This window comes from Dermacentor silvarum, chromosome 2 (genome assembly GCF_013339745.2).
Source record: "Dermacentor silvarum isolate Dsil-2018 chromosome 2, BIME_Dsil_1.4, whole genome shotgun sequence".
In the NCBI taxonomy this organism is placed as follows: Eukaryota; Metazoa; Arthropoda; class Arachnida; order Ixodida; family Ixodidae; genus Dermacentor; species Dermacentor silvarum.
The window spans coordinates 216,816,108-216,830,735 of record NC_051155.1 but is presented as its reverse complement, the minus strand read 5'-3'; the positions used below and the strand labels follow the sequence as shown (position 1 = coordinate 216,830,735).

General features: G+C 43.5%; 2 protein-coding genes across 3 annotated transcripts; one reads left to right on the top strand and one right to left on the bottom strand.

Annotated features, from left to right (window-relative positions):
• Positions 1-2,830: 2,830 nt before the first annotated feature.
• LOC119442631 (eukaryotic translation initiation factor 3 subunit F) lies at positions 2,831-4,790 on the bottom strand. Its single transcript, XM_037707574.2, has 2 exons — positions 4,258-4,790; positions 2,831-3,304 (listed from the first exon to the last, which is right to left on the bottom strand). Exons 1-2 carry the CDS (start codon positions 4,673-4,675, stop codon positions 2,904-2,906), a joined length of 819 nt encoding a protein of 272 aa, XP_037563502.1. The 5' UTR covers positions 4,676-4,790; the 3' UTR covers positions 2,831-2,903.
• A 222-nt stretch (positions 4,791-5,012) lies between these two features.
• Positions 5,013-14,606, top strand: LOC119442630 (galactose-1-phosphate uridylyltransferase-like). 2 transcript variants are annotated; one of them, XM_037707573.2, is made up of 11 exons: positions 5,013-5,129; positions 5,239-5,327; positions 5,435-5,607; positions 5,758-5,833; positions 6,534-6,724; positions 7,219-7,275; positions 7,706-7,828; positions 7,918-8,050; positions 9,341-9,424; positions 11,344-11,498; positions 13,728-14,606. In XM_037707573.2, the coding sequence occupies exons 2-11, from the start codon at positions 5,309-5,311 to the stop codon at positions 13,782-13,784; spliced, it is 1,068 nt and encodes a 355-aa protein (XP_037563501.1). In that variant the 5' UTR covers positions 5,013-5,129; positions 5,239-5,308; the 3' UTR covers positions 13,785-14,606. The 2 variants fall into 2 exon arrangements, with proteins under 2 accessions (XP_037563501.1, XP_049518228.1); XM_049662271.1 differs by lacking the exons at positions 5,013-5,129; positions 5,435-5,607.
• The last annotated feature ends 22 nt before the right edge of the window (positions 14,607-14,628 follow it).

The following is a 14,628-nucleotide window of genomic DNA, read 5'->3' as shown; positions in this document are numbered from 1 at the left end:
CAGCCACTACCCATTATAGTGCTTTCAATTGTTATCAAGCCCGAAGCGGGTAAACATCCCCACTTAATCAGAACCGTAGCGCAGGTGAGACTACAATTTCGTTTTCAGCACGCTTCGGCGCTTCCGAAGCAGAAGAGAGAGAGAGAGAGAAACAACTTTATTTAAATAAAGATCGTGCTTGGTTACTGTGGGTGGAGCCCGAAGCAGAAGACGCGGCCGCTGTGTCCACGTGATCCCTCATACCATGTCATGACGACGGTGGCGCCAGCCTTTCCAGTGGTGGAGCTCGCCTCCAATATGCAATCACAAGGGCATTTATTGCACCTTTCATACACCATTGCCAGCTAGCCGAATTGCTAGCAAGAGAAAGACGCTGTTGAGCGCTGACTAATTGAGGAAATGCGACTCACCACGACAGGATATCGAGCGAATATGCCCCCCCCCCCCCCCCCCCCCCATGCCGGACACCAACGCCCAATCGTTCGCGTGTACAGTCAAGCGAACAGTAGCGCGTTCGAACGATCCTGTTCGTCCATCCCGGTGTCCTGCTCCGAAGCCTTTCTCGGGCCAGTCCCGCGACGCGTGCCGGCCGACATCCGAGTCTACTGCACACGCCGCCAACTACAAACCAAGAAGAAAGAGGCTACTCCCTTTTGCATCCGAGCGACACCGCCGTCAGGCGGCGTTAGCAGCGCAACATTCGTGCCATCTCCCGTACTATTCAGCAACTACAGCGACCTCTCACTTGAGTGAACTTCAAGGGACCTAAGGAAATAGTTCACTTAACTGAAAGTTCACTAAAGTGAATACTCACTAGAACATGGAACAACATAGGGCACAGCAAACATCGAGTCAAAAGTGTGAAATGCAATTTATGGATTTATGGTTTATGAGCGTACCAGTTACGTTGCTGCCTCTCATCTTGAAAAAAAAAATCTAATTTTCATTTGCACTGGCGCTCTTAAAGTGCAAGAAGTAACAAAGCTGTCCAGAGAGTCTATCTTTTTGGGCAGTTCCTCTGGCACAGCTTGTTGCTGAGACATGAAGTCTCGCAACTTACCAAGGCGTCCTACAGCCTCGGCTAGAGTTACACAAGATTTGAATCTGCCTCTGCCATTGCAACTTCCTCATGACACTCTTCTTCTTCGGAACGGACACTGAAAACAATTTCCAAATCAATTTCCTGAGCGCAAAACTTTGTTGCACTGATTCCAAAATGAGCCTGGGTCCACTGAGCAAGTACAGCCACCCGCATTTTTACCTATATTGCACAAGAACACTATAATATGGTCGTATGTCGTCCTGAAGGGAAGGTCGCATTAGATGGCTCTTGCACAGGAGAGTGCTTGGTGCACTGGCGAATACTTCTGCCAGTCTCACTGATTATCGCTGCTTAAGGCGCGAAAATGACACGTGATGGACGCTCGCACGATATAGCTAAAAATGCGGGAGGCTGTACGTTAAACTGAAATATTCGCTATTCACACATTCGTTTACCTGAAAGATTTTTGCATGGAATGCATAGGAAAACCGCCGGGGATTTTCTAAAAGTTTCTTATTCTGAAATATTCGTTAAACTGTAAACTCTCAGTTAAGTACAACTGAGAGTTTACTGTACACCGACCGCCGGATGTATCATGCTACAATCGCTCCATTCCTGTGATCACTGCAGCTGCCACGTACGAGCACAGCCAGAAGCAACCTGTAATGCAGTCTTTTTTTTTTTACGTGCCACACCATCGTACTTAGCCTTATTGCAACACAACATCAGCCAATTTTTCACTGTCACATCGTCACAGTGATGTCGATGATGCGAAGTTTGGCACTGCAAGATGACTTTAGTAACAAAATAAAATGTTTTGTGTTTCCCAACCTTCATACTGTTGTGTCTGGCGGTCCCTCGGGACAAAGGGAGGCCGGCGCCGACTCAGACGCGCCAATCTGGAGCCCCTTTCTCGCGGCCGAGAATTGTCACCTGGGACTGAGGGATTAGCGATTGGACTCCGGGCTACCTCATGCGTCGCTAAACGGCAGCATCGCCCCTTCGGTGCGGTTCTGTGAATTACCAGCGCCGCCCGAACCACGATGAGGCCCGGCGCCGATTGCGACGCGCCAAACTGGCGCCCTTTCGAGACAGCCACCGCCCTACCTGGTTCCGCGAACTGACCGCTATGGAGAGGCGAATCTTGAAAGGGCCAGTGTCTGGCAATCCCGGGGGAACGACATCAACGTTCGGTTCCCAAGGTGTCAACCGCTGCCTGTGTTCAGGGACGACCTAGCAAGACTGGAGGCGGAGCCCGGCGGGAAACAACGACACATCACGTGCGGGATATGGCCACCTGATCCAAGATGCTGATTGGCTAAAAGAACTACAGTGTATTCCCTCGTGGAGGGAAAGAGGGAAACGGAAGGGATAAAACAGGGGACTTGAGTGTTGTGAGGGAGGCTTGACGATGTAGAGCACGCTTGACGATGTAGAGCACGCTTGACCATGGAGAGACGCTCGACAAGGTAAAAACGCTCGGAGGTGTAAACGCTACTACATGCAAATATGTTAGCATGTAGATGGCTCCAATATCATGGAGCCCATCTTGTAATATACCATGTACAGTGTATATAAAACAGTTTTCTAATCTCCCTGGATATCTCCTCCTCTTCACACCTGGCACGGCACAATACATGGAAACCTTCGTGGACCCTCGGACATCGACATTCGCAACACCTACTAAATGTAATCCTTTTACGAGCAAGAAGCGTGTTGTAAAGTTTATACAACTTTGAAAATATGTGTCCATATTCCATTCAGAAAAGATATTGAGAGAGACCAGTCTGGTGGGACAAGCAACTCTGCGTGTATTTATTATATAATTGCTCACAATTAATAACCCAACTGTCCCAAGGTTTTAAAGCAGGCTCAGCTTCTCATTGAGCGCAAGTTGGGTCTTTGTAAGCTGCGAAAGGTAAACAACCATAAGCAAGTCCTTCATGTTGCTGTTAAGCATGTTCTGGAACTTGTCATTCTCCATCTGAGGGATGCTCTGGATGATGTCGAGAAGCATACGCCCCACGTGGTTGTCTGGCGGCGTTTTACCCGTGAGCACGTCATCCACGTAACTGATGACCACTTCCAGCGACTCGCGCATCTCGCGGCAGGACTGACCCACGGCGTCGAAGTCCGGCACGCACTCCACGCTCCGCTGCTTGCTGTGCTTTGTGCCCTGAGTCAGCTTGAGACCCACCATCTCAGCCTCGTAGCCGACGACCTCCACTTTGCATGGAGTGAACATGGTGCCCACATTCTTCCCTGCAAACGAAAACACAGGGAAACACAATAAGTTGCAGTTCCCAAATATTCAGGTGCTACCATATGAAAAAAAAAAAAAAAAAACACTCATAAGAGCAGTGCAATGAAACATAAAGCAAACCTTTTCAGTCAATTAAAATTTCAGTGCAACTCAATTAATTTCAGTGCAGTTATTTACGCTGAACAAAAGTGGTCACGAAATCATGGCTGAATGACACGGAATTAAGCTGTAAGTCATCTTGTGAACAACACATCCAGTTACACTTAAAAGAGAGCATACACTTTTTTTTTTTTTTCGTGCGCGTGTTTCTGCCCACCGATATCTGAGAGGGGCTACTTTAGCAGTTCTGAAGAAGCGGAGGGGCTCTGCTTTGTTAGGGGCGTCTTTCATCCATATGTTAGACACAGGTGAACCAGCTGCCTGGCTTTCAGCTGCTAACTTACAACACCTGCTATTAGAGCCACTAGAGATAAAAAGAAAGAAATAATCAGTCGACAACCACATTGTCTAGCTCTACTCTACTGTACGTCGCTGTTACTGTTACAAGGTAAGCTTTATTATTTTTTTTTCTAAACTAAACAGCCATAGAGGTCGTGAAATTAAACGAAACTACTCTCATTTAGGCTACAATTATGGAATAATAAAAAAACTAACGAACTAGCAAGAACGAGTAAAAACTCAGCAGCGGCACTACTTCAGACAGAACATTGCAATGGGATCATAGCGACCATTTTTATGTTCACTCTTGTGGTAGTACATAAGGCCACTAACGTTTCGAAAACATGATGGATACGAAGTATAGCATAAACAACACGTCCTCCGTCAGCTCACTAGTGACCACGCCATATGCCCGTCGTTCGTAAAAAGGCAACCGCTCAGGTTGGATTTCTGCACCTCATCGCGACGACTGCATGCAGTGCGCAACATTGGCCGAATTATTCGCCCACTGTACCTGGGACTCCGAAAGGCGTGCTCGTGTACGCTTTGATGGTAATCTTGTTGTCTGCCATCAGAGTGTCCAGTGTCAAGTGAATGGGGCTAGTAGCCTCACGGCTGTAGTAGTCGTGGATGAGAACCGAGTGGCTGGTCACATCGGGGCCGGTCGCGTACCAGCCGACGATCACTTCGGCGGGGTTCACTTTCTTGTGCAATTCAAACATGTTCTTGGCGAACTCCAGGTCGACCGCGACTTCGTCCTGGGACTCGTTGTGGGGCACGCAGAAGCAGTTTGTCACTTCTACGCCTCCTTTCTCATAAGAGCCGAGCAAGGTGCCGATGACGCGCTCCGCGCCGTCATTTCTCCGCTCGTAGGAGTCAACGATGGAGAAAAGTACTACGGGGTGCACTTTCACCGTTATGTTCGGAGCCATGATGAACGCTGTAACACGGCACAACTAGTGAAATTCACTGAAAGCTGTCAAAGAGTACCACTTTCCGGCCGTCCGGCTAAACATGCGCCAACGAAGAGAAAAATTCAACATGGCCGACATATGTTGCTAGACTCCTCACTGTCTTCGCTTCTTTTAGCCGCACTATCTAGCCACCATAGCCGCACAATGCATGGTTCTTTTTTTTTTTTTTGTCACTCAAAAAACACAAAAGAAAGATCACAATGTGAAACTGCATATATTTAGTTTAAAAACACAGTTCGATAGCCAAATATCCTATGTAATACTGCTTTCTTTTATCTTTTATAGCAGACGATGGGGCAAACACGTTGGGCTGCGTGCGTGTTGCGTGTACAAACCGTGTCGTGGTACAAACAGTGGACACCGTGTTCTTGCTTTTACTTAACGATTAATTATGCTTTAACTCAATGTTCAGGTCTGTCTTAGTTTGTCCTAACGTCAAATGCCTTACTGATAGCATGTGGAATCAATACGTGCCTCCTTACAATTGCTGATAAAGATTTCTCATCATGTGTTCGTCGCAGATACAGCGAGCGAGCCGCCCCTGTGTTTTGCAGTTGACCACTCATCAAATAGCGGCCGCTACAAACGAAGATGACGCTTGTCGCCAAAAGTAGGTCTTTTAAAACTTGTGTTCTCACATTCTATTTCTCAATATGCACGATCGGCTTATATTCCATCAGAGATAAGAAAACGATCGTGTATGCTTTCTTACTTCAGAGCACCCTCACATTCGATACAACCCACTTAAGGACGAATGGGTCCTCGTGTCTCCGCAAAGAACGCTTCGTCCCTGGCAGGGTAAAACCGAGAACGCTACCGACATGTCGACGGCACGCGCTGTGGATCCAAGCAACCCACTGTGTCCGGGAGCCATGAGAGCTAATGGCGAAGTATTCACCATTTGCTACTTGCTGTCTCGATATAACGAAAGTTTCGTTATTTACTGTGATATTTACCACGTGCACGCAATTAATGTACCCGCCACTTAATTGCATTTCCTTTCGACGTGTCTCTTTCGTCATGTGCTTTCTGTTTTACAGGTCAATCCGATGTATCAATCTACCTTTACATTCAGAAATGACTTTCCAGCTCTCCTAGAGGATGCCCCAAGTCTTGGTATGTTATTACTATCATCATCAATACTTTGTGCCTGATTTAACTCCACTGCAGGACAAATATTTTTTTTTTTTTTTTTCAGTTGTTCACATCTCTTTTCCTTTTTCAGTTTAGTAGACATGTACCTTTTGCGTTCATGTCTACTTCAAAATGTCAAGCCAGCTTTGCCCTATGTGAGTTAGAATAGTAAGGCAAAACTCTGTACTGAGTGCATGCATACATCTGCAGGCAGAAATTGTATGACTTGCTGCAAATAAAGTGACAGGTGCAGCATATATTAGTCTTCGTGAAAGTTCTTGTTCCACTCTGTCATCTGTGGAACCACAGAGCAGCAGTCTCAAAATATAACGCGCTGCACAACTTCCTAACTGAGGGCCTGTGCCGCATAACATGCTACTCTAGACAGCACTTTCAAAAGCTGAAGCATGATTCCATCCTTAATATCTATCAGGTAAAAATAACCATGTAGCAGCACAGTGCAAACATTGACATGCATGCTTCAGCTGAACTTCCACTCTCTTTTATCTTTTTCTATGCTTTTAGCAGATGCTGAATATGCAGAAGTGAAAGTCCCATCATGACTCTAGTAGAGTTAAACAGCATGCAGAGAAGGCCTGCTTTGGCATGGCTCAAAAAACTGTTTAATGAACTTGAACTCAATGTTCGCAACTCTTTTTCTTCTGTTTAAAATGCATTGTAGAATCTGAAGAGAATGCTGATGAATCTGGCCTCTTCCGCATGGCCGAGGCTAGAGGCACTTGCCGAGTGATGTGCTTCCATCCATGCTCTAATGTGACTCTGCCCCTGATGAGTCAATCCGAAGTGGAGACGGTGATCGATGAGTGGGCTCTACAGACCGAGCAGTTAGGCCAAACTTATACATGGGTTCAGGTGAGTGGGCGTAGCACAATACAGGTTTTGCACTTTGAAGTATCTTAGTTTCTTGCCTCTCAGCCAGTGTGCGCTACATGCATGCAGGGAAAGCGAGGAGAACACAGTTATTTTATCTGTGTGACCTGACGTACAACTTGGTGGAAATTGGGAGATATGGCATGCTACAGTCACGGTAGCACTGTTCGCTTATGAGAACAACACTCCTCTTAAATTCTGAAAAATCACGCAACAAGATAATTTGATCTCAGAAATTTGTTCTGATTAATTATAATGTGTCTTAGGTGCGACTACGTTCGACCTAATAGCATCATTAAGATTACACCACAGGCCAATAACAAATAAAGGCTGACCTGGAAGGATTCATGCAATTCATGACAGCTTCAGTTTATGTTAATGTTCTCTCCAGCTAAACTATTCTCCTCTGTATTAAAACTTTCACTGTTCCATTTCTTGCACAAAACAAATCTTGCAGTTGTACTTTCTGCTTCCAGGTTTTTGAAAACAAGGGCCAAATTATGGGCTGCTCCAACCCTCATCCACACTGCCAGGTAATCTATGGACTCGTTTAGATTTGGGGACATCTGCTACCTGCACTTCAGCTTAGTGAAACTTCGAATACTTTGTCCAATATCCTGATGCCTTGCTGGTGGCTTCTCTTACTCAAAAGTTATGTTCTTGTTCCTTAGAACATTCCTTTCAAAGCCCCGTTCCTTTTGCAATAATTTGCCTCACTTCGGTGTCAGGAGTTCATCTCTCTTCTTGCATAGCAAAGAGCTGAGCTGTATGACTACCTGTAGATTGCAATTTCTAGGTGTGGCTGATCAAGCTTGCGGGTGAAGTGCTGTAAAGGGGCTTATAAAAGCACAGCATGAACAGCAGTGTAAAATTTATTGCCAGCTGCAAAATGAGCATTTTTACACATTCTAGCTTGTTTTCATCAAGGCGATAGACGTGGTACTTCATTCTTCTCTAATGCAGATTTGGGCAAGTTCATTTATGCCAAATCAACCAAGACTGAAGGACAAATCCCAGAAGGCTTACCTTGAAAAAACAGGGAAACCACTTCTTGTGGACTATGTGTCCCAAGAACTGAAAAAGAATGTGAGTGCCTCTCCTGTCTAGGCTTGCTGCAGTGAAATGTGATGCCCTGATATCATTGTGTGTGCTCTTGTTACCTTATCACCCTTCAGGAACGCATTGTTTTGGTGTCTGACCACTGGGTTGCTCTGGTGCCATTTTGGGCTGTCTGGCCATATGAGACCATGCTTGTACCTAAACGTCATGTGACCAGGCTGTATGAACTGAACGCTGCGGAAAAATCAGGTGACATGACAAGTTTCAAACAATATACTATGTACTTATGCAGATCTGCATCTCTTCTTGGTTTGTTGACATGTTGTAAAACGGTTTGGTCTTATCAACAAAATTGTGGTGTCAAATACTGCACAGTCAGCACCTAAGTTTATGGACTGCAAGATCTGACAAAAAAAACAAAATTGACTATTTTCACAGCCTTGGCACACAGCCTGGTATTCTGATTTCTAGCCTGTGCTAGTATATGTGAATAACATAGTGTTGTACTGTTTTAGTGGCTGCAATCAAATTCAATCTTTAGTAATATCTTGCAGTCTGTAAACTTTTGATGCCGACTGTACTGATAAGGTCAGTTGTGTGAACATAACCTTCAATTTTAGCTCTCTTGCAATGCTGTGTGCTTGCCTCCAACTCGTGAGCAGAACTATAGGCTGCAACACTGCCTTATAATACACTCTTATAATTTAATTTGTTTGTATTAAACAAATTAGGCTTAATTGTAGCTCACTAGAACTGTGGGGGCTGAACAGCTGAAAAAGACACAGAATGCAGCCCAAAATTTTACAATATGTGCTCTGTTCTCTCTAGCATAAAAACATGTACTACAGACATGCTGTGAAACAGAGATAAACCTATTGATGAATTACTTGAATTCATAGGCGTGTAGCTTGTCCACCATGCAATAACATAAAAAAAAAAAACTCTTGGTTTCCTGTGCCATTTTTTATCACACTCCCCACAATATCCCACTGAAGCCTACACGCAAAGAGTGTGCTTTACCTTGCTAAGCTCTCTGCCTAGCGCTAGGGTGTGCGAATATTCAGGCTGCTCACATAATGAACAAAATAAGAAGGCACTCAATGTGCCACTTAAAAATAGGTGCCATTTGATTTTAGGAATACATCCTGGGGACGTATTCTGCGACGATCGCCGCGGCGATACTATCGCCTTCGCGTGACGTAGTGCTCAACCAGCCATTCAGCTCATCCAATTTTGCTCAACCAGTCAGTCAGCGCGCACTTGACGGTGATACTATTGCCAAAAGTGATCGTTGCAGTGTACATCCCCTGAATATCGTTTGTATTATATGTAGCAATAGAGAACCTGATAAAGTTTACCTTTGAGGAGCTGTAAATGACATCTGTAGCCATGGCATGTGGGGTGCATAATGCTTGGATCACTCACACACACACACTTTCACAGAGTTTCTATCATCATCAAGCAGCACTAAGAAAACCATTCATGCACACATTCCCTAAAATGCTTACTGCCCCTTGTGTTTGCATCTTGAATTTGCAGATTTGGCAAGTATCATGAGAAAGCTACTTACAAAGTATGACAACCTCTTCAGTACCTCATTCCCATACTCTATGGGTTGGCACGGTGAGATTTTGTCCTTGGTGTTGTTATTAACCACGTGTTACCCAGCACTATGACAAAAATTTGCGATGTTCACAGGTATTCAATCATAAGGTGCCGCTAGACAATAAGTATCATTGGTCAAGTGTGTGACTTTTGGAAAAGGCTTTAGTGCAGGGTTAACCTTATGGAGAAGTAACTCTCAAAAGCTTTGAAGAGTGCACAGATTTTCAGTATACAGATTCGATCTTGGAGCAGCACACGTTTTATTACCCCTGGTTCCAAATATAACAATTATGTAAAAAAGTTGACGGACCTCTAGAGAAGAAAAATTGCACTTTGTGAAAGGGTTACTAACTTCAGTTTGAGGAATCCCAGTGCCTTGCTTGCACTGTTGTCATCCAAAATGAAAAAGCACAATAGCACACATTGCTACCTCAGTTTTTATTCTACATACCCAGGTGTTTCAGCGAACTGTAAAAAAATTTTGAAGTTTGCCTGTGGCAGATAGCACAATTCTAGTTCATGAGCTGGTCTAACTCGAAGAGGCCGACATTACTTACACTAAATATTGAAATGCATAATTGACTAATTAAAAAAATTCACTAGTTACGTTTTTAACTAATTACTTTATCGCCCATATTGAAGTTTACAAATTCTAGCCGTGGAGTTCAAAAGGCGGGATCCACTTGGAACCAATTCTCAGGATGACACCAGTTTCGAGATATTAATTCCCGAACTTTGCGGAGAAATGCATTGGTGTTCCAGTTACTTTTGTGCTTCAATGCATAAACGACGTTTTGTTAAGAAAGTAACTGTAACGGCCATGCATTTCTCTGCAAAGTTCGGGAATGAATACCTCGAGACTGGTGTCATCCTGAGAATTCATTCCAAATGGATCTGCCTTGCGAACTCCACAGCTAGCAATTTGTAAATTGGAATATGGGCCATAAGGTAATTAGTTCAAAACTTAATTAGTGAATTATGTTAATTAGTCGATAATGCATTTCAATTTTTTGTGCAAGTAATGCCCGCCTCTTCGAGTAGACCAGCTCATGGACTGGAATGGTGCTTATCTGCCACAGGCAACCTTTAAAAAATTTTGGAAGTGTTCGCTGAAACACGCTGTATATTCCACTCTATATATTCCCAACACATTTGTCTAGAGCACAATAGCAGTGAGCTGCAGTAAAGACCCTCAATAAACTTATAGTTTTCATGTGATCTTACGGACACAGCTCTCACTGCGCTAGTACCAAACATGGCGGCCACGATGATGTCAGTGCATTGTATTATCACGCGCGTACTGTTTTGCTTAATGACAGTGACTATTTTACCCCGGTTTATCACTGTTATCACTTTGTCTTCCGACGCAAGATGGGCCCGTCGTCATGCTGTCACGTTTCTTGATTACACTCCTTCTCGACGTGCTAGTACCCAAAGATGGCGGCCACAATGATGTCTATGCAAACTATCTATTGAGGGGCTTTAAGCTGCAGTGAGTGTGTTAGCACCATCTACTGGTGGTTCCCAGGTCAGAACAACTTGCTGTACCTCCCATTGAGCAGTGCCTAATCGGCTGGCCACCACTAGTTGCAGTGAACGACCAACCAAAAAATGCAGGGAAGGAAGGAACATTGCCATTTTAAGATTTCCAAGGCTTGCCTAACAAAGAATGTAGCCTTTGACAAAAAGACCACTTCTGGAGAGAGAAGCGTGAGCAGTGGCTGCATCCATCAGGCAATGCATACTCAAAGCCAGCTGTCTCAATCTGTTTGCCTCCAATAAGTGGCTCTAGTGTACCTTTAAGTGCAACATTCCTCCCACTTCCTGATAACTGTGCCAGGAGCTGTACATATTGCAAAGCTTGCCAGTTTGTTTCATAATTTGTTAAAGTCTCAGTGGAGTGTGCTGAAATGTAGCATCTGCATTCTTCGTGCTAGGTGCACCTACTGGCAAATATTTGAATGAGGATGTGTCACATTGGCAGCTACATGCCATCTATCTGCCCCCGCTGCTTCGATCAGCTACTGTGCAGAAGTTCATGGTTGGCTACGAGATGCTTGCTCAGCCTCAGAGAGATCTAACACCAGAACAAGTACGTGAACTGCTTTACCTGAAAAAGAATTTCTAGTTGCCATGCTAGTTAGTACGGTGATTTTTGCTGGTACTAGTACATCCTTCACAGCTTCTCCCTTTTACCTTTTAATGCGTCAGCATTAGGAGTGTCAAAGTGGGGGGAAATGTGTGTGTGTGTGTGAGACGTGTGGGAGATCTTAGAAGAGCATGTGTACAGATATATATATATATATATATACACTTATGGAACGAAAAATGTTAGGTCTAACGTTAGGAGACTGGAAGAGAGCGGTGTGGATCAGCGAGCAAACGGCGACTGCCGATATTCTAGTTGACATTAAGAGGGGGAAATGGAGCTGGGCAGGCCATGTACTGCGTAGGATAACCGTTGGACCATTAGAGTTACAGAATGGATACCAAGAGAAGGGAAGCGCAGTCGAGCACGGCAGAAAACTAGGTGGGGTGATGAAGTTAGGAAATTTGCAGGCGCAAGTTGGAATCAGCTAGCGCGCAAGACAGGGGTAATTGGAGGTCACAGGGAGAGGCCTTCGTCCTGCAGTGAACATAAATATAGGCTGATGATTTGTCACACACACACTGTATGTGAACATGGATCCGAGACCTCAAAGAGATGCAACGTAATGCCGTTACACATTTTCCTTGCATTTACCGCTAAATCACCACTGAATTTCTCGTTTTTCTTGCCTTCCTTGTACCCATTCCCTTGCTTAAAAAACAAAATTGTTTGTCAGTGCTATGTGTCGTCTCTTCCCATCCTGTTTCTGTGCTGTTCCAGTTAGATGCAAAACCTTCACACTTGCTGCTGGAATCACCATATGCTCAAAAATGTTTTTTTAAAGGGGCATTGAAAGCAATCACAAAATCAAGCTATCTGACACAGTAGTGCTAATACCCTCAGAATTCGTTTCGTGTAGAAAAAAACCTACGTATTAGTGCGAAAAATTATTACGCTACTGAACTTTCTCTCATGCTCCGATACTGGGTCTGATGATGTCATTGTGTCATGTCTAGTATATCGTGCCCTTTAAACAAATTTTCCCTTTCTGCAATAAAGAACAACTAGAAAAATCATCCAGGTTAAACTGTTTATTACTGAAATTGTAATACAGTATAATGTCTTTAACATTAAAAAAATTCCATATAAACACGAATAGCATGTAAGGGCCAATTAAGGAGCTATGAAAGAAAGGGAGAAAAGAGAGCTCCGAACTCCAGCAACTCCAGCAACTCCAGCAACTACCTCAGTTACTGGAGCCCCTGACCCTTCAGTGCGTTGAGGCTGTCGCATGATTTTTTAGAATCTTTGGTACCTTTAAAAAACTTTCGAGTAAACTGCACTGCCACTGAAAGGGGAAAGAGCCGGAGCTAAGCTCTTGCACCCCACACTATGTCACAAACATCATAATGGAAACAAGCCCTTCGCCCTCATTCGTCTGTTGTGCAATGTTCTGCCAGCTACACAAATGCCCTCAGCTCTATGCATTTAATGTTACTTTCTGAACCACACAAGTATGTACATACATCTAAGCCTTTCTTTAAAAAAGGCTTTACACACTTTTCCTTTAATCTGCCGAGTAATCTTTCAAAGCTACATTACATCCAATGCAATTTCTTGCTGTATGCTGTGCACATTGTGTGCTTCACACAAGTATTCACAAAGCAAACACGACATGCACTCATTTTGCTCATTCTGGATGTTTTTCGATGTGGAAGGACAATTTAACAATGCAATGCAAGTGTTATTAACCTGTTCACCTATTTAAACAACCTGTGGTGTAGTGCTTACAATTTTTGGCTTGAAAGTGAATAATCACTGGTTCTATAATACTGTCTACAGTAATAAGAATGTTGTGTGTGATAAACACATATTCTAGAATTACTTATACTTATGTCACTAAAATGTTTCATTTTATTACATTTGAATTATATGAGAAGCAAACATGATGTGCTGCAATTTATGGTGTGTTTTAGGGTTGCTAAACTTGTATTATAAGTGGGATTTCATTAATTAGCCTCTGGCAAAACAACAAGCCCACAGATACTACAGAAAGCTGATGCATGAATGTAAAGGTAGCATAAGCACAAGTTTTTCATCTTTGCATTAGCCAGGCAACATAGCAAGTATTTGCTGTCAGTATAGAAATAGTCATAATCTTTGCCTGTACTGTGTGCAGGAATTACCCCCCCCCTTTCTTTTTTTCCCCCTTTCTTTATTTTTTTTTTTCAGGCTGCCGATACACTACGAGCCCAGTCCGAGGTTCACTACACACAGTGCTCAAGCTGATTAGTGACAAAGCTGGTTCTGCTAAGCTAGTCTTCTTTTTTACACTATTGGCAGATAACCTACCTCTACTTATATTTATATATATATATATATCTTTGTGCAACTACTTGAGCAAGTCGATAAGTCTTGAGCGGCACCAATCTTTATTAACAACCTGCGATTCAATGTTTTCTAGCTTTGTGTATACTACGAATGCAATTTTGCGCACTGCCTTTTCTTCGTGACGCTAGAGGTCATTTGAGAGGTTCGAAATATGCTGCAGAATGAGTTTCAGTTTGCAATATTTACCATTTTTATGCACTTACAGGCAGGGTCAAAAGTTTACATTCCGGAATGCAGGTTCCTTGAAAAAGTCTAATGGCAGCCCAGTTTTAGTGGATTGAAACAGTCATTGAAACAATACATTATGTTCATCGCATACACTATTACAAATAGCACATTTTAAATCCAGGCTGCGTGCCCAGGCTCAGGAAATATTTTTCCCAAATCCCACACCCTGTTAACTTGTATAAGAAAAAAAAAACTTATCAAATAATTGTGTTAATGCACTGATGCACTAGTGTTAATGCAGCCACTTGTGCTTTTCAACACACGAGGCAGGCATGAGAAATAGGTGCCTGCAAGTTCCTTTTCATAATGTTCATAGTCAAATTGGATGTACATAGGTTGTTTGAATGTTAAGATCTAGTCCCTTATAGAGTATATTCGAGTCAAAATTGAGTTCCTAGCAAGGGAGCTGCTGGTCCTATTTTTTAATTGATACACGTGCATGGACTTGCTACTGACAGAATATTAAAGCATTCTTTTTACTCAAGAACGAAACGTGCCATTGTGTACTTTGGTC

What these genes read in the sequence shown, in the direction of transcription:
- LOC119442631 (XM_037707574.2), bottom strand. Translation starts at nt 4,675, where the DNA reads ATGGCTCCGAACATAACGGTGAAAGTGCACCCCGTAGTACTTTTCTCC. An exon ending in CACGCCTTTCGGAGTCCCAG is followed by an intron (nt 3,305 to 4,257) that starts GTACAGTGGGCG and finishes TTTCGTTTGCAG; the next exon opens with GGAAGAATGTGGGCACCATG.
- LOC119442630 (XM_037707573.2), top strand. An exon ending in CCATGAGAGCTAATGGCGAA is followed by an intron (nt 5,608 to 5,757) that starts GTATTCACCATT and finishes TCTGTTTTACAG; the next exon opens with GTCAATCCGATGTATCAATC. An exon ending in GAACGCTGCGGAAAAATCAG is followed by an intron (nt 8,051 to 9,340) that starts GTGACATGACAA and finishes TTGAATTTGCAG; the next exon opens with ATTTGGCAAGTATCATGAGA.